Source organism: Triturus cristatus, chromosome 2_2, assembly GCF_964204655.1.
Source record: "Triturus cristatus chromosome 2_2, aTriCri1.1, whole genome shotgun sequence".
In the NCBI taxonomy this organism is placed as follows: domain Eukaryota; kingdom Metazoa; phylum Chordata; class Amphibia; order Caudata; family Salamandridae; genus Triturus; species Triturus cristatus.
This window is the reverse complement of record NC_140582.1, coordinates 1,009,699,641-1,009,723,955: the sequence shown is the minus strand read 5'-3', so window position 1 is coordinate 1,009,723,955 and position 24,315 is coordinate 1,009,699,641. Positions and strand designations below refer to the sequence as shown.

General features: G+C 46.6%; 1 protein-coding gene across 1 annotated transcript in view; it reads right to left on the bottom strand.

Moving 5' to 3' along the window:
• Nucleotides 1-24,315, bottom strand: part of WFS1 (wolframin ER transmembrane glycoprotein) — a 397,666-nt gene that overhangs the window by 307,305 nt on the left and 66,046 nt on the right. The window contains exon 2 of the mRNA XM_085642442.1: nt 8,576-8,759. Within this exon, the coding sequence (XP_085498568.1) occupies nt 8,576-8,753 (178 nt within the window). The 5' untranslated portion in view covers nt 8,754-8,759. The remainder of the gene's footprint in view (nt 1-8,575; nt 8,760-24,315) is intronic.

Sequence of the window (24,315 nt, the reverse complement as noted above, 5' to 3'; positions counted from 1 at the left end):
AGCGCCCTTACAAATACCCTGATTGATTGATTGAGCGATGATTTCAAATGTGTTCAGCCTGAAAGCCAGTTTGGAGGACATCATGAATTCAGCAGATTGGTCCTTAGATTCTAACTTTAAAAGATTCTACTTTAAGCCAGTGCTGGATGTGGCTCATTTGGAGGTGAGTAAGCTATGAAGTAGCATAATCCTCACCGCTGATCAGGACATAGAAAGAAATATTTCCTAGCTGAAATGACAAAGTTTCAATTCTATAAAGGACTCTGAGGCGAGGATTATCCCACCTGTCGAGGAATTTCAGCCTCAGCCCCTTCCCCGTGACTAGTCAGTATGCATTTTTGATATATTTCTTCTGTTGTATGCTTCTTTGAGAACACAGAGTTGGGTGAACTTCGGCTATAATGTTCAACGCTGACTATTATTTATACTTGATGGAATGTACACAGTCCCGGATGCCGATAGCTCGCTCTCTTTTACTGGGATTGAAGGAGCTAAACAAGACACCTGAAGATCGTGCAGTGGCGTAACTCGCTCGAAGGAGGGTGCTTCAACTCCGATAAGGGACTTTGTTTGGACTGTTGATTCATCAATGGTTGTGAAGTTGTGCTGTATTCCCAAATACTTATGGGAATCTTCGTTTTATTGTACTTGATGTAATAAATGGCTGCTGATTGAATTAAAGGGAGGTAAGAAAGCATAGTCCTCGCCTCGAAGTCCTTAATAGAATTGAAACTTTGTTACGTCGGCTAGGAAATTTTTCATTATCAATAATAATTATCAGGTGTAAATACACTTATGAACGTCAATAAAATATTCACTGTGATCAATAATCATTGTCAACATTAGCTCAATAAAGCATTTAAAATTAGCAAAACATATCTATGTATTTTTTATAAACTTTTTAACCATGAAAATGCTATCATAAAAGCATCCCCTTGAGGGCATCACATTTGGATTATATTACATGCAACCATAGATTTGACCTCTAGGCGGTGCTGCACCATATGAACCATCTTTAACATATTCAGGCTACCATAAATGCAGCCATAGAACAAGCGCCTAGAGTGTTCTGTACTCCCAGCTGTACAGCAGAAACTCCAGCCTTGGGAGTGCTTTGAAACAATAGTAAAACGTTCAGAGGGGTCCTAGTTTATAAGACACGCAAACATACCATCAGTCTCTAATAAAAACCCTTTAGGGGGCGCTGCTGTGCTCCTGCAGTCACATCCTTTCCCCCTGCGCTTCCTTGAATTCGTTGGTAGTGCCCTCCTGGGGCAATCACGAGTAAAGAAAAATTAGGCAAATACAAAAGCCCCGCAGGGCATTATGGGGCGCTCCAGCCAGGAGCACTGAATATTTTAACAGCGGCTCTCCCAGGACAGCAACAAAGCTTTCCCTTTTTTGTTTCTCTCTCTCTTTTTGGGGGAGTGCAAGTTCTACCCGGGCACTCCCGTGAGGGAACCCGACCCTTGCTGCCCTGCCTACTCTGATGCTGCCGCGGGAGCCAACAGCGTTTTTCTACCTGCAAGGGTCGCCCTGCTCCCCGCAGACAAGGCACGGGGATGAGGTCATTGTCACTGGGAGGGGTGCAAAAGCGCTCCACCAGTCTCCCTTCGTTTCAGGGGGGTTGGGGATGGGGTCCTGGCCCCCCCTTTCAGTAAAACAGCTAAGGTGCTGGGTTCCTCGGGCCAGTAGAGATGCCGAGGAGGGAGCCCCATGCACAACCCCTCCCTGAGGAAATATTAAATAAGTAAATGTTACACAAACACTTGGGCCCTGGCCCACCCCTTGGGTAAGGTAAGGACAAGCTGCGAAGTTCCACGTGCTTTGTCGGAAAGAGAAAGTCAAAGGTCTCCAAGTTTTAAAATGCCATAACTAGGACCCCATTGAGCTGATTTTGACGGTCTTGTGCTCATACTACTCCTGGGGGTGAGCTCTAGCCACCAGAGCAGTTGCAGTAGGCCTCCTCAACCCCAAAGCTGTGTAATCCTCACTCAGAGAGCGGTTTCTCCTGCCTTCTTGCACAAGCCTTCATCCTGGTGCCTGTCTCTGGGTGTAGAAGTCCAGGGCTTTCCCCAACTGGTCCCAAGGAGCTGTAAGGGGGCCAGCCTTGTTAGCCCTTTGGGTATACCCATAGGTCCTAGTGTCTAATGAGCAGAGTCCTTAGTCCTTTCTAGGCATCGGGGGGTTCCTCGTTTCAGTTCCCCATGGCTGTCCCAGGGTCCAGCAATGAAGCGCAGAGAAACCACCAGGCAAGAGAAAGTCTCCCCATTGTGCAAGAGTTTTTAAAGGGGAGAGGAATTTTCCAGAACCCAGACACCCCTGATCAATGCTAGGGTGCCATTTCAACTCTCCAACCCAGTCCCAACCCTCCTCACCAGTTTGCTTGGACAGTTCAAAATGGCGTCATCCAGGACTCACTAGTCATATCTCCTCTGAGGGCCTCAGCTTTGCCCCTTGCTGACATCACTGCCAGCGCCTTCCTCACTAGATTTTCAAAGCGGAGCCCCCTCATGTGCTGGCTCCAGAGGTCTGAGCTCCCTCCTTTGTTTAGTGGGCTAGGGCAAACCCATCCCTCGTACAGTGTGACAGCGGACTGACTGATACAGATCCTTCAGCCCCCATCCATTTTCTCCTCAGGAGCGGAGTGAAGCACTGTTAATTGCTCCCTCTGTGTGGCAAGGCCTTTGTTACTGTTGCTGGAGATAAATTGAATTACAGCCAAAACAGTAAATCACAGACTTTCCTTTTTAATGTACACTAACATTATAAGGCCTACCCCAGGTCAATAGCTAATCCTGCAAAGTCTCCACTGCGTCAGGCTATCTTTCAGTAGCTACCAGACTGCACAAAACAGTAGTCTCCCACGCGCAACCCACATGTGTACACATGTTCAAGTGTAACCAGCTAAGTGCCCCTCACCCATGCTGTACCGAAGCGACCTTCTCCTAAAAGGCAGACACTGGCAGCAAACATGCGCAGTTCCATTTGCCATGTGATTACCATTGGTGAGATACATGTATTGAGACTCACCACAGTAAAAACTCTAAAAAGTTTTTTTTTTAAAAGGTGATCTAAAAAGCAAAACATCCGGGTGTATTGAATGGCCGGGACCCAATTGCCATCACTCACCTATTGCGGCCATGTTACTGGGTCCCCAAGCTGTGCTGTGCAAGGGGCTTCACAGCTTGGGCTCCTGAGCCAAAATCTTAGGTTTCGGATCTCCAATGGCACTGCTATGGAGTGTATTAATTCTCCAGCTATTATGCAAGCTCTACTCCTGAACCCAAGGTCTCCTTTCCAGCATCAGCTTTATAAGAGAAGCGCAAAACAAGGATTGGATCCTTAATGCAGACCACTTGAAAAGACAGTCCACCAGAAGGGCAATTTCATCACAGGGTGTCCCTTCCCTACATAAATGTTTGCTTCTAAAGTGGGCCATGATCCATAGGAAATCTTCCAGAGTTTGTTAAAAATGTGTTTGCCCCTAATAGTCAGCGGTTGCAAAAGAAGCCCTCGGGAGCTTTTGAGTCCATATTTCGATGTACTTTACAAAATCTAGAGGCTCATGAAGGAGCATGGGTTGAGTTAATTTAACAACTTTGCATCTTTTGCGTTCTATTAAAGTTGAATTTGAAAAATTAGTAACAAAAAAGGGAACCAATATGTTTCTGTAAATCTCGACTCCATTGCAACTAAGCAAAAAAAAAAAATTGGCATGCTTTGAGCATTATTTAATCCTTTGTGTATAGATATTTTACAAACGTTTAGTAAAAAAAAAAAAGATTAACCTTTGCCAAACTTAACCGAGGTTTTCAAACGGAGTTACACAGAAAAACACAAGACCATCATACAAACAAAAGGTTGATTGTTTTAATTGAAGCTAAAAGAAGAGAGGCAGAAAAGACCAAAAGAGAAATCATGGGTTTTGAACTAAGGCTACTACCATGCCCGGTTTCTTCAACTACTAACGTTTCGCACATATTTAAAGCAGGGAAAAAGATGGAGCATGCCAGTAAGAGGCAGGCACCTGCTGTAAGTTGTGCATGGCTTGTCGTGTGCAGGGTATAGCACTTGGAGGAGATGTACAGCGTCTCACAAGCAGCTGGCATACAGATGAGAACAATAGGCAGATACTTCGGAAAAGTTGCCAAATGCACAGGCATGAAAAGAGAAGGCGCATATTTAGAGGGGGCAAATAGGTAAAAGGGGGCCACTGATACAGAGATGAACGAGGCCCATCACAGCACTGTCACTCAAATGCCTGACAAGCTTGTCTGCCAAGTGACAATAACACTGAAGAAACTTTATCAGGTCGTTTACTCTTCCCTGGTGAAAAGGCCAGAATTCCTCTGATGCATTCGAAAATCCCATAGCAGCGATCATGGAGCGGGGAGCTCTCTAGAGCTTGTGGAATTTAAACACCCTTTTCAAATGTTATCAATTATTTTGGATTAAGGGAAATAAAAATTAATTACTTACGTTCTACGTACCTAACCATCATTTCCAATTGAAAACAGTTCGGAACGTTTTATTAAATTAACAATAAAATCTTGAATGTCTTTGTTAAAAAGTGTCCGCTATCCTTTGCAATGGAAATGGTAAAATACTTCAGGTTCAACCGATCCCAGCTCTGCAGATTTGCTCAACAGTCCCTCTGTTTCCATCTTCTGGGTTGTATTTTTCGAAGGGAAGTCTCAAGAACTCAGGGACAATGTTGTGGAAAGCCACCCACCAGAGGGCATTTACAAAACATTTCAGAGGCCTTGAATATCAACTAGAGAACTGTGAAGACGAAGTTTAATAAGTAGAAGGTGTGGTACACTAAGGTGACCCCACCGTTCCTTCAAATGTAATGATCAAGCCAGAAGCAAACTAATACACCAACTACCAAGAGACCAGAGGCAACTCTGACTGAACAAGCCACTTGATTTTATGACTAAAACAGACCAACGTGTGACTGTGATAACTACATCTTTGGCACACCACAAACCAGGCCTACAAAATAAACTGGCGAGGAGAAAGCCATTACATTTCTCACGAAATCCCAAATTGAATCCCACTTTAAATACGCAAAAAAAAAAAAAACGTTGGTAAAATTTTCAAATCATAGAGCAAAATGCCTCGTGTTCTTATGTCACTGTAACAGGCATTTTTGGCTAAATGCAAAGCTTTACATTCTGCGTAAGAATGGTAGCGGTAGCACCGTAATATGGGGAGTATTTCCATCAACAGGGAACAGGAGCGTGTCATAACAGAGGGACATGAATGGAGCCAAGAACATAAAAGTCATTGAGGACTGAAACTAGGACAGAGGTATACACCTTTCAGCATGACACTGTCCCGAAGCACACAGCCTAAGCTACACTTGAGTGGCCAAGAAACTAAAAGATATATGTCCATTAGTAAGCCAGTCACAAACCCAAACCAAAGTGCAAGAAATCATTTGGGAATGACTTGAAACACGCTACCCATCAATGCTCTCCAGGGAACATGACAGAATGGTAAAACTGCATATCTAAGTTGGTGGAGACCTATTGCAACAGACTTGCAGCTGTAATTGCTCACAAATGTATATTCACAGAAATATTAACTCGGAAGGCTGAAGGCCAATTATTTTGAAGTTCTGAATTTGTAATATCCACTTTGTTGCTTGTTTTGCAGAGTATATGTGTTTTTACCTGTGAAAGTGCAGAGTATGGTGTGTAGATGGGTGAAAATCTTTTTGTCAATGCATTAATCTCTCAGGTAGTAACGTAACCAAAATCTGAAAATGTGTGGAAGAATTTCTACAGCCATTCTTGGTGATACAGAAGTTAGAAGTAACATATAGATAAACAATAGAACCAAAGCAGAATGTCACTACAATTCAACTGCTGGGTCTGCCAAGGAATCAAAGATTATACATGCAAGAGGTTCAGCACCACTATTCATCACCACTAGGCACAGCCAATATAACTGTGAATCAGGAGAGTTTCAACCTGCAGGACATGCTTTCTGTGATTTCTCTCGTCTGTGTCATAAACAGGAGCAGACAAGCTAAAGAACACTTGTTGCTGAATAAGGACATTGAGGGGCTGTGGAAAAAGGAAATCTATCCTAAGCGAAAGAACGTCATGGAAAGAAGGGGAAGCCATCAGGTGCATTGAGGAGCAACACGTGGGTGAGGCAAGGGCAGTGCATTCACATAGGTTTCTATAGTGCTAACCACAGATTCCTACAGCCCCATTCCTGTAGTGGAAATGGAGGAGGAAGGGGCCGGACCAAAGAAGAATATTGCTCTTCAAATGAGACAATAAACAGCGTCTTGAGGCACTTTTTCCACCATGTGCCACAAAACAGTCTTAGTTGTGATTCATGCTAATTAGCCATAACAATTATACATGTTAAATTCCCACAGACTAAGTTAGAAAGATACACTGCATAACCCTGTTCATTCTCATGCAGGTTCCTTTCTCCACTCTATTTCCTACCAACTCAACACTCCCCCACATCTGCCAATTATGTTACCCATTGCCCATTCAGGTCTGCTGTCCCCTAAATGTGAAAATCCTTGACCATCCCTCCTCATTATCACATCCATGTCTTAACCAAATAAACTTTTGTCCAGGCTCTAGTCAATATAATTCGATGGGGATAAAAACTGCTTCATGCTCCCGACTGCTCTTTGAGATCTCTTCTTAAGGACGAAGTTATGCAAGACTCCTTAATTTATTCTGCCTTTTGGAGAAATTTCAACAGTGCAGTGGAGTATTCTGAATACAACATGGGATTTCTCAGCAGTTGGTCGCCAGGTCATCTTTGTCTTTTTCTTAGATCCCAGTCTTTGCAACAAGCCATTCACTGGACATTAGTCGTACCTCTTAGAAATCTTATAATTCATTGTGTACTGATTGATGTCGCCTACGGTTCGGTAGAGCCATATCTTTCCTTCACAATCCTGCATAATGTTAGATGGTTTATTATGTCTCTTCATTTAGGGAATCTTCCTCTAAATAATGTAACATTGAGATGGAGTGATAATTCCCCAAAAAACCTCCCTCTGCGACCTTCGTCAGAAAGGTAGTCAAACCTTCACATGGTGCACTTGTGCCCGGCAACGAATTAGGCTAGAGTTACATTTGTGTAACCCATAATAAGCAGATATAATGTGGATGAGTACAAAGCTTTGATGGATCTCCTTAGAAATCCACCCAATGAACAAATCTTGTTTTAGAGTGTACACATTTTTTAACTGTTTATTATCCATATTTTAAAGAAAATGAGATTATGTGTAAAATTGTGTTATTTTAACAACCTATTATATTTTTATTTTCTCCATTTGGGCAAGGATTTTTTTATATTGTTGTAATGATGATGATTGTAGACCTCTGGTGGGATCAAAAAGTCATTGTTAAATAAATGAATCAACCAAACAAACTAGTCTTCTTGTTTCGGAAGGGAAGCATGTTTACCTCTGGCTAAACGCCATCTTACCACCAAATATCGCTCAAAAATTACCTTCTCAAACACATGGACAAACCTGCACATATATATTAACCTTATTGCCTGAATACCAACCATCAGCCCTTTGATTTTATGTTATAAAACACAATTTCTATGTATCTACATCTACACTTTCAAATTTCTAGGGTTTCAGTGCAATACCGCTTTAATCTTAACCTCCTCTCCCTCTAACTGTCTAGATATAATCTTCAAACACCCCTTCATATTTCTCCAGGAAATACAGGTCATCTGCTTAAAACACATCTTGTGCATCACATATAAATACTGATCCACCCTCTGCATTCCCACAAATCAACGGTTTGTCAGACTACTTTCCCAAGCATTCAAATCTCTTCCAAGTATCAGTCTTATTAACTCAAGGTGAGCAGTGTCCGAGCTTTCTCTATTTTCGAATTTGAAAAATATCAAGATAAATTCATGCAATGCAATGCCTCGTCTATTAAAGGTCACTTGACAATCACTCAACCGAGTCACCAATATCCTTAAGGCCATCAAATATAACTATCATCACCTGAAAACATTGCAGTGCCAAACAAAAGCATAATCTGACCTCCCCATCTTAAAGAAGCTCTGACCACACTTAAGGTAGCCGTGTATGCAGGCAACAAAAATAATTTCTAGAGACACCAATACCATCAATGAACCCTATGAACTCTTTGCAACTGTGATAACTTTCCTCCATCCAGAGTTAACATTCAAATTTAAATTGTTGCTAACTAGGCTACCAAATTTCGAATTCCATATACACTATCTACTCCCACTAACACTGCACTACCATCACTTTTACAGAGAATGATCAAATTACTACTTTTAAACTGCCAGGAAGATGTCACGGCTGCATCAGAAATGTTCAGACCTGAAATGTTCTGGTTGGTGGCTCGGAAATTGTATAATCAGTTTCTGCATTACAACTACCCCTTCCCTCCTGGTTTTCAGAAATATTGTGCTTTTTTTTTTTCAATCCTCCATCTTTAGATGCCCTAGAGACAAACCTTTTACTAGAACATGCAATGCAAGATTAATTAAATGAGTAAATAAAGGTGCAATTGTCTTTTGTATTTATCATTACCATTCTTTTTAGGTATGTCTTCAGTATAGTTACTGCCGAATGAGGGCAAGAATGCTGCATCTACGGAGGACGTTCCCGATTTCTGATTGTAATCCTGATCAAAGGCTGGAGCAGCATTTAACTCTGACCTGACCTGCGGTGGTGGTGCGGCTTGGTGAGGAGGGGTATCTGCATCCATTTTTACCTGAAACAGAAAGTATGTTCATTTAACAAGAACCATACAGAAATTGTTATCCATGGAGAGATACTCAAAGTTATAGACTGGACTATAAAATAGCAATACAAGTAAGAGCTAACAAGGTATCACCGCAGATTCATGAACATATACAAAAACGGAATATGTATGGTTTACTATTTGTCTAACAAGCTAACCAGTTATGATCTAGTGGGTGTAAATGATTGTTGTAAAAAGTTATAAAGAGAATTAAAACATCTAGATGGTATGGGATACACCTGCAGGGTACGAAGGAGATCATGGGTAAGCTAGAACAACTTATATTCCATCAAAAATCACAGCAATAAAATAAACTCACAAGAGAGGAAGCCTATGAAATACTCCGAAAAAAGGAAGTAAACCCCCCTTTCATTGAAGCCAGAAAGCGCTACGATAGATTTTTCTTTGCCAGAAGCCCAAGTCTCATATTTTGCTTCGAAATGTGTTTCTATAGCCAATGAACCTAGGATATCATGGCCCACAGAGGTGTAAACTTCTCAAATCATCTTTGATAGTTCCAGTTCATGAACCAGAATGGGCACTGTTGCCAATTGCTGGTGTACTGTAAGAACTACAGAGTCTCCACAAATGTGGCTCAGAACAATCAAGGAGATGGTCTCAAAATTATCCATTGGTTTTATCCCTAAATCTAGATCAATTGTAGCCCCATACTCACGTTGTAATTATTTTAACACCTCTGGTGGCACTCCTAATGAGGGTGTGCCTAGCACAGTACTATGAATACTTTCAAATACAGTTTCAGAATGGTACACTCTTCCACAGGTGGTACCATCCCAAGGGGAAAACACTTAGTTAATATTGTATGCCTATCCTAGGGTGTCATGATGATGGTAGATAGACCTCTTCCAATTGATTAGTCTTGCAAGCAATTCAAAATGAACTTTTGTCTCACTTCGTGGGAGTTTTGCAAATAATAGCATTAAGAGTCAGTAGACTTATTGTCTGCACTGCAGGAAACACACATGCAAGTCCAGGAGCAACTGCTCCCATAATAATCTATTGAAAGACATAGTGTTAAAGTCACTAACAAAAAGCCACTATCTGATTTATTAACTCTCTTACTTCTGCAACGGTTATATTCATTGCCTCAGAGTATGGTGTATATCCAGCCAATACATGATGTGTGTACAGATGGCCCCATCAATTCTTAATGCCTCATTTTGATGTTTTGCACTAAATGGAGTAACTGACCACCAAGACATGCTTGGTGTTGGAGTACTTCTAAGTCACAGTAGGGTTCATAACTAGCTGGAAGTGCAGCAGCTGTGTAATATGAAAGTTTCCAGTATTGTGAGCTACAGGATCAAATTCCACCCATGAGTAAAATATTTCAAAAAGTTATGTAGTATTTGCACTTACAACAAAAGTTAACCCTCCCCTTCGTGTCAGGGACACCCTTAGCAAGAAGATGCTGGGTGACTGGTGCCCTAAGGGTCTCAATAGGAGTAGCTTACGCTATTTTCAACAAACAGATTCAAAAAGTGAGATTTCAATATCAAATGATAACGGGGAATAACGGTTTATAATTCAAGCACTTGACCAACATACAAAAAATAGGAAGTGCCTGTCTAAGCTAAAGAAGATAATCAATATTACAATAGACATCTATGCTAGCTGTAATACTTGGCTTGTGGAGTGTGTCAACCAAATTTACCCAAAGATCTAGAAAAAATGTGTGCCATGCATCAAGGCGCCAAGATGATACAATTTCTAGATTCCATAGCACACAACCCAGAATTCAACTTTCTGGAACCCCTTTTACTAACAACTTTGTCCATGTGCCAACGTGAGACAAAGCCAGTTAGGCTGAAGCCACTTCACAACCCACTGAACAATATTTGAGGGAGATTTGTTTCAGGTATCAATCAATCCCAAAAGACATCATAGGAATAGTTAGTGGAACTCCAACCCCCTTTCATTAAGTAAAGGCACACTCAATAACATTAGGAAACAACGGGTATATTTTAAACATTTATTTTACAATCAAAATCCTATCCTAGTGCATAGGATATAACCTGTAGCTACAATAAACTGAATGGTAACTGCAACCTTTACCAAAAGCGTGAACCACAAAAAAATACTTCAACATGTTTGCTGTATAACTTTATGGGTATCCCAATGTTAATATGCAAAACGAAGCATACATCAATGGAAATGAAATATCTTCTTTATGTCTATGTGGGAGTATTTGTAAAGCGCACTATTACTCCAAAGAGTCTCCTGGCGTCTTTATTAACAGATTCGCCCGTTGTGAACTCTATCAATCTCGAATCGCAAATGTGCAGTTAGGCAGGCCAGAGACCTAGGCTCTGGAATTGCTGATTGAGAAGTCACAGGTGGGAGGGTGCATAGCTGGCAGGCAAACACACGGGTAGGAAACTCTTTATCAATCCCACAGAGAGGCGCAGCGACATTACAATGGTCAGGGGAGATTGCCCCCATAAAGCACACATAGGCGGAGGGGGTATGCGCGCTCCTAAAAACACCATAAAGTGAGATGTCACATGAGTTAGGAACACATAGTCAAACATGACATCGCAATTGATTGGAAGTTCTGCTGAATGCCTGGGGCGGATGTCCATCCTGAAGCAGCCGTCACAGAGGGTAAAAGACTACATCTAAGCTTAAAACATAGTTTAAAGCATTTGGTGTATGGCAAAATAGGGAGAAGCGTAAAAAGATTACCTGAGCGCCCTGCCACTGACAGGGTCTGGCATATTACCTATTTTATATGTCCTAATTTTATCAGTTGTATAGCAGCCTCAGAGGCGTTCTGGTGGAAGTCTGCTCTGCTCGATAGCCAACCGCTACCGCTAGCTAAGGTGAATCCATTGTAAACTGTGTATAGACCTTCATAACTCCCAGAATACTCAATTTGGTGACATAGCTATCCTGATTGGGCGGAGTTGACACCTCAGTCTCCTAGATCTTTAGCTAAATGGTTTCCCAGTGCTAAAGAGGTTTCTTAACACTTATAGTATCTGGAAGGAGTATGGTAGGTGCATCTAGCTTGACCTTTGATGTTACACGGAAGAATTCATATAGAAAAATCTTGGACCCCGGAAACTGGGCGTAACTCGTGTGTGGCCAAGACAGGTCAATCATTCCGCATTTATTACTAAATGGTTTCTGTGATTACCACATTTGTCTAGGAGCAAATAGTGCCAGTCTATCCTGTTCGCTCAGGATTGTATTCCACACTAGTCTTCTCTTGCTAGAGGATATGTGATGAACGTACTCATTTATTTTGAAATTTTCGTTTTCTGTCAATGTGAAACGGCGTCCCGACAACCCCAACCGGAACACCGTCTTTCCCCGAATTTACCTCCTTCGCCAGCCCCGGGACTGTATCCCCGGCTTCATAATGCCCCCATAAGGACTCGACCTGAGACGCCAGCAAAACACCGGAAAATCACACCCTTCCTTTCCCCACAGAGACCAACCAGAACATCGGGTCAGACAGCCTCAAATATCGCGGACTCCGGAAGCTCCGCCCCTATGGCAGCGACAGCACCGGATAAAAAGGAGAACCCGGAAGTGCGAAGGGTCGGAGATTTGTGGCAGGAACCTCGGACTGGAGGACGCGAAGGAGAAGAGGCAAGAGACGGAGAGCAGACGACTGAAGCAGACGTGTGGACCGAAGAGTGGTGGAGTCCACAGGAGGTGGCTGTAGAGCGGCCGTAACTCAACGGGAGAGTTACGGCGGACCGCGTGAGTGCCTTTAACCTCACTAGTTTACTCACTAGGAGTCCCCTGTATAGTCCTGGTATACATTCCCCTTCTCTTTAGCATTACGTTCCCTGCACTGTATTATAACTGTATAGCACTGCACTGTGTGCCCTGCCTCGTCCTTCACGTCCCGACCGAACACCCTTTCTTTTTTCCGCCCCGTATTCCTTTCCCCCGGTCCCTTCCTTTCCTCACTGTCTCGTTTTTCCGCCCCTTCCCCACACACCCGGGTGACGGTGACGGGAGCAATGATCCTCCGAAAAGGATAGGACTAACGGTCCCTTTTGTTTCTCTTCTTGCTCCCTGCCCTCCGTGGATTCTCCACGTCGCCGAAACCTCCATTGGAGCCGCCGAAGACCGCAACCAGCATCGCCGGCCTAGAGTGGATCCAGCACCCGGACGTCCTCCTTGTTTACCTTGTGTTCTACCTTTGTGACTCTTCAATAAATCCCTACTATAGCACACTACATACGGCCTCCTCGCTTGCTTTTCCGGCCCGCTGCACACCCAGCCTCACATTTGGTGTCAGAAGTGGGATCAGCCGGAAGCATGGAGGCCGTTGTCAAGAAGATGGCGGAGTCTCAGGAACAGTTTGCCAAACTGATGGAGCAGTTCCTAAAAACGGCTGAAGACGACAGGGGCCAACTTCACGATGTCTTGAAGGGTCAAGGGACCACCCACGGAGAGACCCTGGAGAAGCTAACAACGGTCCTGGGTCTGCAGAGACCACTAGCCTCCCTCCCTTCGGTGGTACTGCAGAAGTATGTCCCGGGGGAAGACCCGGACTACTTCTTTACTAACTTTGAACGTCTTGCCCAAGCAGCCAACTGGCCAACGGACCGTTGGGGGCAATACCTGGGACCCCTTCTCACAGGCGATCTACAAGCCGCATACCAACAGGCCAACATACAGGGCACCACCCCGTATGCAGATATCAAAAGATGTGTGTTGGAACGACTTGGGATCGACGATGACACGTATAGAGTAAAGCTACGCCAGGCGAAAGAGAGGCCACAAGAGAATCCCAGGGCCCTCTCATTCCGAATTAGGGATCTTGCAAACCGATGGCTCCGGTCGGAAAACTCTACAAAAGACGAGATACTGGAGAAAATCTATTTGGAACAGTTCCTGAACTCTTTATATCCTGCCACCCAGCGGTGGGTGAGACAACATTCCAGACTCACCCTAGAAACCGCCGTTGAGATAGCCTCGGCCTTCAGCCGGGCACAGGAACTCCAGCGGGGCAAAGAGGAGCATCCGCACCGTACCCCGAACGCTGGACCATCACGGCCTCTCCGGCCCCTTCTCCTCCGAAGACCAGAACCAACCCCCCTGTATCCCTCCCCGGTTGTGGTCCGTCCCCCTAATCCAGGACCTCAGTGCTATGCCTGTGGCGGTTTCGGTCACATTGCCCGGATGTGCCCGCAGAAGGAAGAACCTATGGAGGTCGGGCTTGTCCGGAACTATCTCTGCACCCCTCCGGACACCACACCACCAGTCTTCCATTGTCCGGTCTCCATCGATGGTCAACAACTCATGGCCCTTGCCGATAGCGGCTGCCGTCAGAGCGTCCTGAGACCTCAAGATCTGGGACATCCCGTCCGTCCTACGGGGGTGGTTGCCATACAGTGTGTCCATGGGGACACTAAACAGTACCCCACTACCCAGGTGCGGATCCAGCACCGGTACGACCCCGGGAGCTCCCTCACTATTGGTCTGGTCCCCGCTCTCCCCGAACAAGCCATTCTGGGGAGTGACTATCCAGGACTGCCTACGCTTCTCCAGGACACCTCCGACTCCCTGTCTCAGTGGTGGAAGGACGCTCCTTATCCAGGCCAGACCTACCCTGCAACGGTTCCAAAAACCCACAAAACCAGAAGCCAGAAAAGAAAAGAGAGGAAAGAATACGTCAGCGCGTATCCCGCCTTTACTGATGACCACCCGTGGCAGACGGACAGGGAATTCCGAGCAGCCCAACAGGAGGATCCCCTTCTTCAGGAAGCCTGGGGAAGGGCCCTCGACCACGAAGACCCCTTGCAAGTAGGTCCCTATTTCTTTAAAAAAAACGGGCTGCTGTACAGAAAAGGTGGGCCCCAACAGAACGCCCAGTTGCTTGTCCCGGGTCCCTTCCAGGACAAAGTCCTTTTCCTTGCCCACAGCCACCTTCTGGGGGGTCATTTTGGCGACGTCAAAACCAGTCAAACCATTTTAGAGAAATTCTATTGGCCCGGGGTGTACCAAAGGACCAAAAACTATTGTCAGGAATGCATCATATGCCAGAAAAACAGCCGACATAGACCTCCCAGGGTGCCACTGCAACCCCTCCCTCTCATAGACGTCCCCTTTAGCCGAATAGGGATGGACATTATAGGACCACTCTTGCCCTCCCGTAGCGGGTGTCGCTATGCCCTGGTCGTAGTGGACTACGCCACCCGCTTTCCTGAAGCCATACCCCTGAGACAACCCACTACCCAAACGATAGCCAAAGCCCTGATCTCCCTGTTTTCCCGGGTAGGGTTTCCCCGGGAAATCCTAACCGATCAGGGCACACCTTTCGTTTCTGCCTTGATGAAGCGAGTGTGCGCTGAACTGGGAATTAAACAGATCCGTACGTCTGCTTATCATCCGCAGACGGACGGATTGGTGGAGCGTTACAACGCCACCCTCAAACAGACCCTCAAGAAGCTCTTGGGCCTAGAAGCCAAAAGGTGGGAGGACATGCTGCCCTTGGCCCTCTTCGCCATCCGCTGCAAGCCCCAGAGCAGCACCGGTTACTCACCGTATGAGTTACTGTACGGGCGTCCCCCGCGTACCCTGCTAGACATGGCACAGGAGGCCTGGGAGGCTGAACCGGATCGCACCCGTCCCCTTCCAGAATACCTTGAGAACCTGAAAACCCACCTCTCTATGGTCCGGGACATAGTGAGACAGAACCTCGAGAACGCTCAAGATAACCAAAAGAAGCAGTATGATAAGGGTACCAGGTCCCGCGTCTTCGCTGTCAACGACTTGGTACTCCTCATGATGCCCTCATCAGACCAAAAACTTCTTGGACAGTGGCAAGGGCCGTACACCATCCTCCGACAGGTGACCCCGGTTACCTATGAGGTAGAGATAGACCCTACCCGTGGTACCTCCCAAATATACCATGTAAACCTGCTAAAAAAATGGGAAGGACCCCGTCCCGTTCTATACGGAAACCCCGATCCCCGACTTCTCTCTTTTGACTCCTGTGTAGATCCGGAACTGGCTCCGGTACAGACCCAGGAATTACGGGATTGTCTGACACCCCTGAAAGCGGTCTTCTCCTCCTCTCCTGGCCGAACCAACATCACCGAACATGCGATAGAGACCATGCCAGGAAAAATAGTCCGCTTAAGGCCCTATAGACTTCCCGAAGCACGCCGAGAGGTCATACGACAAGAGATAGCAGACATGCAGAAAATGGGAATCATAGAACCCTCAGTGAGTGACTGGAATTCTCCAATCGTCCTTGTGCCAAAACCAGATGGATCGGTCCGTTTTTGTATTGACTTTAGAGAGGTCAACAAGGTCTCTACCTTCGACAGCTACCCCTTACCCCGGGTGGATGAAATGATTGAAAGGATAGGCAAAGCAAAGTACATATCGACCTTGGACCTATGCAAAGGGTATTGGCAAATCCCCCTCAGGGAACAGGATAAAAAGAAGACCGCCTTTTCCACCCCTGAGGGGTTGTACCAGTTTTTGGTTATGCCCTTTGGTCTACATGGCGCCCCCGCCACCTTTCAGCGCGCTATGAATCAGGTTTTACGACCCCACGCACAGTATGCTGGGGCCTATTTGGATGACATCATCATCTTCAGTGACAGCTGGCCCCAACATTTGAAACATCTTTTTGACGTCGTCTCCTCTCTAGGGTCTTTTGGGTTCGCCATCAACCCCGCCAAAACAACCCTGGCGGCGAGAACCGTTAAATACCTGGGGTACCTTCTGGGGGATGGCTTAATAAGACCCCAAGAAAACAAAACAGCCGCTATTCGATCCCTTCCCTTCCCCCACACAAAAAAAGACCTCCGAGCCTTCCTAGGACTTCTCGGATATTATCGACGCTTTGTACCAAACTTTTCCCAAAGAGCAGCAGCCCTGACGGACCTGCTAACAAAATCAAACCGATCCGAGGAGAAGCTACGGAACCCCTCTCCTGAAGCCTGGCAAGCCTTTACGGACTTGAAGGAAGCCTTGACCTCCAGTCCTGTCTTGGTACCCCCCGACTTCTGCCGGCCTTTTATCCTACAAACAGACGCCTCTGATCATGGGTTAGGGGCGGTGCTATCCCAGAAGGATTCCCTAGATAATGAAAGGCCTATTTTGTTTGTCAGCCGCAAATTGTTCCCCCGTGAAAAACACTACGCCGTGGTGGAGAAGGAAGCCCTGGCCATCAAGTGGGCAGTGGACCATCTCCGCTATTATCTGGAGGGCAGAGATTTTGTCCTCTACACGGATCACGCCCCTCTGGAGTGGATGGCCCGGAACAAAGGCCAGAACGACAGAGTCCTCCGATGGTTTCTCTCCCTACAGCCCTTCCGCTTCACCACCAAACATAGGAAGGGGTCCGAACAGGGCAACGCAGATTTCCTTTCGAGATACCCTACGTCTCCCGCCCCTACAGGAAGGACAGCCAGGGGAAGGGGATGTGAAACGGCGTCCCGACAACCCCAACCGGAACACCGTCTTTCCCCGAATTTACCTCCTTCGCCAGCCCCGGGACTGTATCCCCGGCTTCATAATGCCCCCATAAGGACTCGACCTGAGACGCCAGCAAAACACCGGAAAATCACACCCTTCCTTTCCCCACAGAGACCAACCAGAACATCGGGTCAGACAGCCTCAAATATCGCGGACTCCGGAAGCTCCGCCCCTATGGCAGCGACAGCACCGGATAAAAAGGAGAACCCGGAAGTGCGAAGGGTCGGAGATTTGTGGCAGGAACCTCGGACTGGAGGACGCGAAGGAGAAGAGGCAAGAGACGGAGAGCAGACGACTGAAGCAGACGTGTGGACCGAAGAGTGGTGGAGTCCACAGGAGGTGGCTGTAGAGCGGCCGTAACTCAACGGGAGAGTTACGGCGGACCGCGTGAGTGCCTTTAACCTCACTAGTTTACTCACTAGGAGTCCCCTGTATAGTCCTGGTATACATTCCCCTTCTCTTTAGCATTACGTTCCCTGCACTGTATTATAACTGTATAGCACTGCACTGTGTGCCCTGCCTCGTCCTTCACGTCCCGACCGAACACCCTTTCTTTTTTCCGCCCCGTATTCCTTTCCCCCGGTCCCTTCCTTTCCTCACTGTCTCGTTTTTCCGCCCCTTCCCCACACACCCGGGTGACGGTGACGGGAGCAATGATCCTCCGAAAAGGATAGGACTAACGGTCCCTTTTGTTTCTCTTCTTGCTCCCTGCCCTCCGTGGATTCTCCACGTCGCCGAAACCTCCATTGGAGCCGCCGAAGACCGCAACCAGCATCGCCGGCCTAGAGTGGATCCAGCACCCGGACGTCCTCCTTGTTTACCTTGTGTTCTACCTTTGTGACTCTTCAATAAATCCCTACTATAGCACACTACATACGGCCTCCTCGCTTGCTTTTCCGGCCCGCTGCACACCCAGCCTCACAGTCAACCATTATTGGAATGTGTTATTATATGCAATGATATTGCATTGATTGTCTTTAGAAACTGTATTGTGTGTAAATTTGAGATCGTGCAGATGCTATCTAACATATCGCATATTCGCCTTGTGTTACAATAATACATATGCAGTCTTATCTTGCTTTATTGAAATGTTTGATGTAAAAATGTAAGCGCTAAGCTCATGGTACGTAATTTGTAGGAGTGCACCACATATGAATTGCCCCTAGGAGTCGACAAACAAACCTAGAAAAACATAATTTGAATTGTATTATTCAAATTACTGAAAATGCTATGGATTCCTCACTAAAGCATATGGAGACTACGTTCCCCAAACAGATAAACTAAATAAGTTTTGCCAAAAATGCAATTTACACACGAAGGCACACACCTTTCCATGGCCTAAGGAGGGAACATTTGACACAAGTAGAACTGAACACACTAAAGCACATACAAAAACTAGAGATGCAGGACAGAAGAGAGACAAAAGGGAGTCAATGTTAGAATTGCAGGATATCTTTAGAAAGGTTTAATCGGATAGCTCCACGAGGCATATAGTGAGCAAGGCGTCGGCACCTCCCCAACCATATGCAGGGAGGAATGTACTCACACCAGCTCCCCTTGCATTCCGATATTCAAACCCAATAATAGCAGAACGAGACGAGCCCCCCACCAAAAGAAGGTCAGCTAGGTGTGTAAAATACACATTCACAATGAGTTAGGAGAGTGTAAAAGTGTGTTGGGGAAGTTTGTGGCGATTCTTGATAGCAACTCAGCGAGCTTGGGAGATGCCGGGAGCTCCAATCCCCCAGGAAACGATGAAGAGGGTGGGGCTAAAGGGTTTGCCCAGGTAGCAGAGGAGGAGAGCGAATTTGAGGGCATAGCTCTGAGCAAAAGGGACAGGCCTGACGGCGCGAGGAAGAAAGGCAAGAACTGAAGCTCGAGAGAGAAAGGGTGCACAACCGGGAGCTAGAACAAGAGTATAGGCCAGCGCATTCTCATCATGAGAAATGGCAAGCCAGGTACAGGGCGCCGCACTGGGAAAAGTCGGAGATCGCTGAAAGGCTATTAGCAGGGCTCAGAACTACATCGTTCGCTCGACATAGGAGAAGGGCTGACTAAGAGATAAAGGAACAAGGCAGCCTGATACCCACCCGCAATGCAGAAAAAACAAAAGGCACCAGTGCGTGCGCACGAGGGAAGTAGCAACGAGGATATACGTTGCCCCTCATGGGTGCACGAAAAAGATAGACAAACCCGAGGGAGATAATAGCTTAACGGGAAGGCAGGGACTTTATTTACCCGTTTTGCGACCTATTAGCAGATTGGACTGAGGAGAGTGACAGATATGACAAGTCTTGGCCGAGGGAAGGATCATTTGAGCAAGAGGACATGGCAGTAGCGGATGATTACATCAGGTATGCAGGAGGAAACCATAAGTGGGACTTCCTCTACATGCAGCGATGCCTGGCAATATGGGAACGCTATGTTGAGGAGAAACCCATAGAGTCACCTCGCTAAAGAGTGTGCCTGTTACTAAGCACGGCAGGGATTATATACGTGTCATGGGCCCACTGCTGGACGGGGCAGGGAAATGGATTACATGTTTCAAGAAAAACACCACTGGTATCAATCTAGCGATAGAGGACATTAAGAGTTTGCTAAGCAGTCTAATTGGGAGCAGACTAACATGGTATTTGTCCATGCCCGCATTCCAGCAATCTCGCTACAGATACCTAGCATGACGAGGCAGCATTTAATACATACAGGCTCTGGATCAGGACAAACCTAAGAGAAATATTCCCAGACCGCCCAGATGTAGGAGGGTTAATGGCAGAGACGGTGAAGCCAGAAGAGAGCAGAAACTATTTTCTGAATAAAATGAGGGAAAGATGGGAACAAGAAACCAGACAGCCGTGGACCGTTACAGGCTTACATTTTTCTACAATATTCTTAAGAAAGGGTTACCCACTGAGATACAGAGAGGGCTGGACAGCGTAGCTGGTTTATGTAGGAAGGTGGATATCTGACTATGGTTACCCCCAACTTTTTGCCGAGTGTCTAGCTGGTTTTTCGACTTAGTTGGCCTGAGATCCTGCCATTCAGGGTCTCAGGCTGTCTGCTCTCTCTGTAAAATGGACTCCATGTACCCTAGGTACATAACCAATTGGTAAGGATCACCTTATTGGACCCTGTACAGTGTACCCTAGGTACCCAGGGCATAGGTGTACCCTAGGCCTCCCAGGGGCTGCAGCATGTATTATGCCACCCCTGGTCTGGCCTTCCAATCAGACACAACTGGCTGATCACTCAGCTGGGGCAAGGTCGTGTAATCACCCCTTGCTTAGGTGTAGTATTCCTATACTTACCTTATATATAGACACATGTGTACCTATCAGTCACTCCTATGGCAGGCCTTAACAATCCTGGAGGCAGAGTGCTTGGTAACATGTGAGATGGTGCTCTAGCATGAGCTGAGCCTGTCTGCAGCTTTCGGAACCATGTCCTTATAGCTGTTCTATGATATAGCCTACCATATACTCTTAAAGTGCCTTATAATCTTAAACGGTTATGGTAACTATGGTTGGGCTGTATCAAAACATGTCGTGTAAGGTGTCTAACACTTTGGAATAATACCCCCATACCATTTCTGGTGATGAGGATATTATTCCCCCCTTCTAGAGGGAGAGACATGTTAAAATCATACTTTGCTGTTTATCTCTAACCAAAGCCTCAGCATCACAAAATGGATGCTGCTGCCACAGACACAAGTCTGACCTCCTGCTGCTGGGAGTGATCCCAGCCAGGGAGGCCTGGACAATAGGTTTCCTGCTTGGGGAGGTGCTAGCACCTCCCCAGACAGCCTTTAGTGTATTGGGGCAGGGTGGGCTGAAAGGAATGAGACATGCCTGGGGCACACAAGGTGTTCCTTGCATAGTCCAGTTCAAACCGGCGCTGGGGCACTCCAGCCCCAGCTCTGGCGCGAAACTGGACAAAGGGAAGTGGGTGTAACCACCCCCTCCCAGGTCCCACCCATAAGGCGTGACCTAGCAGGTATCCCAGCCCCCCAGATTAGTATAAGAGTGGGAGTTGGGCCTCAAGACTTTAGATTATCCTGAACCTGCAAAACTGAACAGAAACTCTGGACCTTCGACATTCGACGAAAGAAGAAGACTGAAGAATCTCCCTTGTAGCCAAGGAGTGGCTACCCTGTGCAAACAGGCACCATCAAGTGACTACCCTTTGCTTTGTGAAACGTTCGACGAGGAACCGACTGCAGAGCCCGACCAGAGCCTTGATTTCCAGACTTCTCCGACCCTCATCCACATCTGCAGCAGAGCTGAGATCCGTGGAGGCGACGAGCGACGTGGGACCGGCTACCTGGGAAAAGTGGCTAGTAACTTACAGCGCAGCTTCTGAGGTACCCTCGAAGTTGTGCACCGGGGATTGAGAAGCCCCAACCCCAAGCACCATCTGCACCGAAGACCAGCCCCCCACACTCCACGAGTCCTGCGTGGGGCCCTTCAGCATTTTCCTGCTTGCCGCGTCTGTCCGGTTGCTTGCCCGCTGGCTAGTGGCCTTTGTGACGACGCTCCCTAAAATCTTCTGCGCTGGTTTGGCTCCTCCAGACTGGCTCCCGCTTCTCTGCAAAGAAGAAGCACCCCAGACCTTCCTGGTCTGCACCAGAAGCAAGTCCCTTGTTCTTCGTGGGTTCCGCTTGCCAAGGCTTGGTGAGTCCTAGTCCAACTTCGACGCCGCCGACAGCAAGAGCCTTCGTGGGACAGCTCGCCTCCTGGTCCTGGTCGTCCTCGACGCTTCCTGGTCCTCCTGGCTCCAGCGACAAGCTTCACCTTCCCCTGCAACTCTTCACGACATCGCCTGGTTCCTTCCTGGTTCCACGTGGTCACTGGCTAGTGACCTTGACTCTGTCCCCTCTGCTTGCAGGTGTCTTCTCTTCTTGGTCCCAGGCTTGGGATCCACCGGACACTCTCCCCTGACTGCCTGTCAGCATCTTTCTTCAGGCATCCATAGGAGTCGACGACGAAAACGACGCATCTTCACCCCTATGCACCCGCAGCCTGTGGGCTAGGTAACTTGGGTACTCCGGTGCTCATCAGGATAGTGACTATCCTAGTGTCTAGTTTTCAAGTCTCAACTTCCTAGCTACTCCGGAAGTGTCCTAAATCTATCTATTTCTAAACTGTAACATTGCTATTGACTTTTACGCATTACGCGTGAGTGTTTCCACTCTGCACACGAATCCCGTGGGCCTCCCACTCCCTAACTAACGCTAGTGTAGTGTTGCCCCAGCGATTCCCTAGGCCTAGGCCTATTCTATTTCCGTGACAGTGGTTCTTATACCACTTATTTAGTATATGGTTTGCGTGGCCCCTAGGGCCTAACTGTATTACTTACCTGTGTGACTTACTGTATGCATTAATAAGACTGTGTTGTACTTACCTCTAAACTCATAAAGAGTGCTGAGGGTTTGCTTAGAATAAATACACTTTATTTTATATATATATCTGTTGTGGTGTCCTTTCATTTGGTATTCAAGGGATTATATATGGTATCACAGCTGGCTTCACATGCCATTCAGAGTTTAGCCTAAGACTGCTCTTGTCCATGCTACCACTAGGATAGCTGGTCTATAAGGTTGACTTTACAACCAATCACCATAAGGGTATTTGGACTGATATAAGGTGTACACTATAACTAGTGACATCATACATCAGGCCAACTTCTCACATTGGTGAGCAGCGGTTGGGATCTGAGCTTGCTGTTGTAATACCATTGTAATCTTGAGATACTAAATTGAAAGATCACACAGATATTGTCTAGGTACATATAACATAGTTTATAATACTTAAGTCCTACTGGACTTAGTGGTTGTAGGTTGAAGGGAGTAACACACCCTGACTACAACTACTAGAGAGGTTTAGTAGAAACAACTAGTGTAGGTAGGTGCACACACCACACCCTCACTAGATCATGCCTCTGGGAGGAGATCAAGTAGATGCTCTCTCAGGAGGGGCAGGTCTGCAGAAGACCCCCTCTAGGTATGATACCTTAACATTCCAGGAGATGAGACAATTGTGTACCTCCAGAGGAATAAAACAGGGTGCAAACCCTACCCTCCTTCAGTTAAGACAACTCCTAGAGGAGTATGATGCTCAGAGGGCATCTCAGGAAGGTGCCCTAGGCGCAGAGGAGGGTCTACCCACCACAGAGGAGTCAGATGGGGCTTCAGATGGGGAGGTAGACAGCCAGAGCCAAGTAAGGAGACTTAACCAGGCTAACTTAAGTTTACATGGGAGTTTGCATGGGGTTCCCCCATACAGACCCACAAGTAGACACTCACAGAGAAGCAGGAGGGACAGATCCCCTTCAAGGGAATCCATCCACTCCCATGTCTCTAGCATCTCTAATGCTTCCTCTCACAGGGGAATGACTTCACCTGAGAGAAAGGAGCATAAAGCCAGAATGAGGGAAGCTAATCTGAGGATTCAGAGGGAAGAAATTGCCCTTGCCAAAGAGAAGCTTGCTCTGGCTAGAGAGCAAAAATTGTGTGGGTCAGAACCCACTGGTGGCAGCAACATTCCTAGAGATAGGGATAGGTCTTATGACCATAGAAACCTAAGCAAGATAGTCCCCCCATATCAGAATGGGGATGACATCCACAAATGGATGACTGCTTTGGAGAGGGCCTGCAAAGTACAGCAGGTACCCCAAAGTCAGTGGGCAGCTATCTTGTGGCTCTCCTTTTCTGACAAAGGTCGAGACAAGCTCCTCACAGTCAGTGATGAGGATGCAAACAATTACAAAGTCCTGAAGAGTGCTCTGATAGATGGGTTTGGCTTAACCACTGAGCAATATAGGTTGTTGTTCAGAGACACCCAGAAGACACAGACACAGGACTGGTCTGATTTTGTGGATTGTGCCACTAAGGCTTTGGAAGGTTGGTTAAATGGCAGCAAGGTGCAGGACTATACAGGATTGTACAACTTGATTATGAGGGAGCAGATCCTTAATAATTGTCAGAACCAGCTTCTCCATCAACACCTGGTAGACTCAGATTTGACCTCTCCCCAAGAATTGGGAAAGAGGGCAG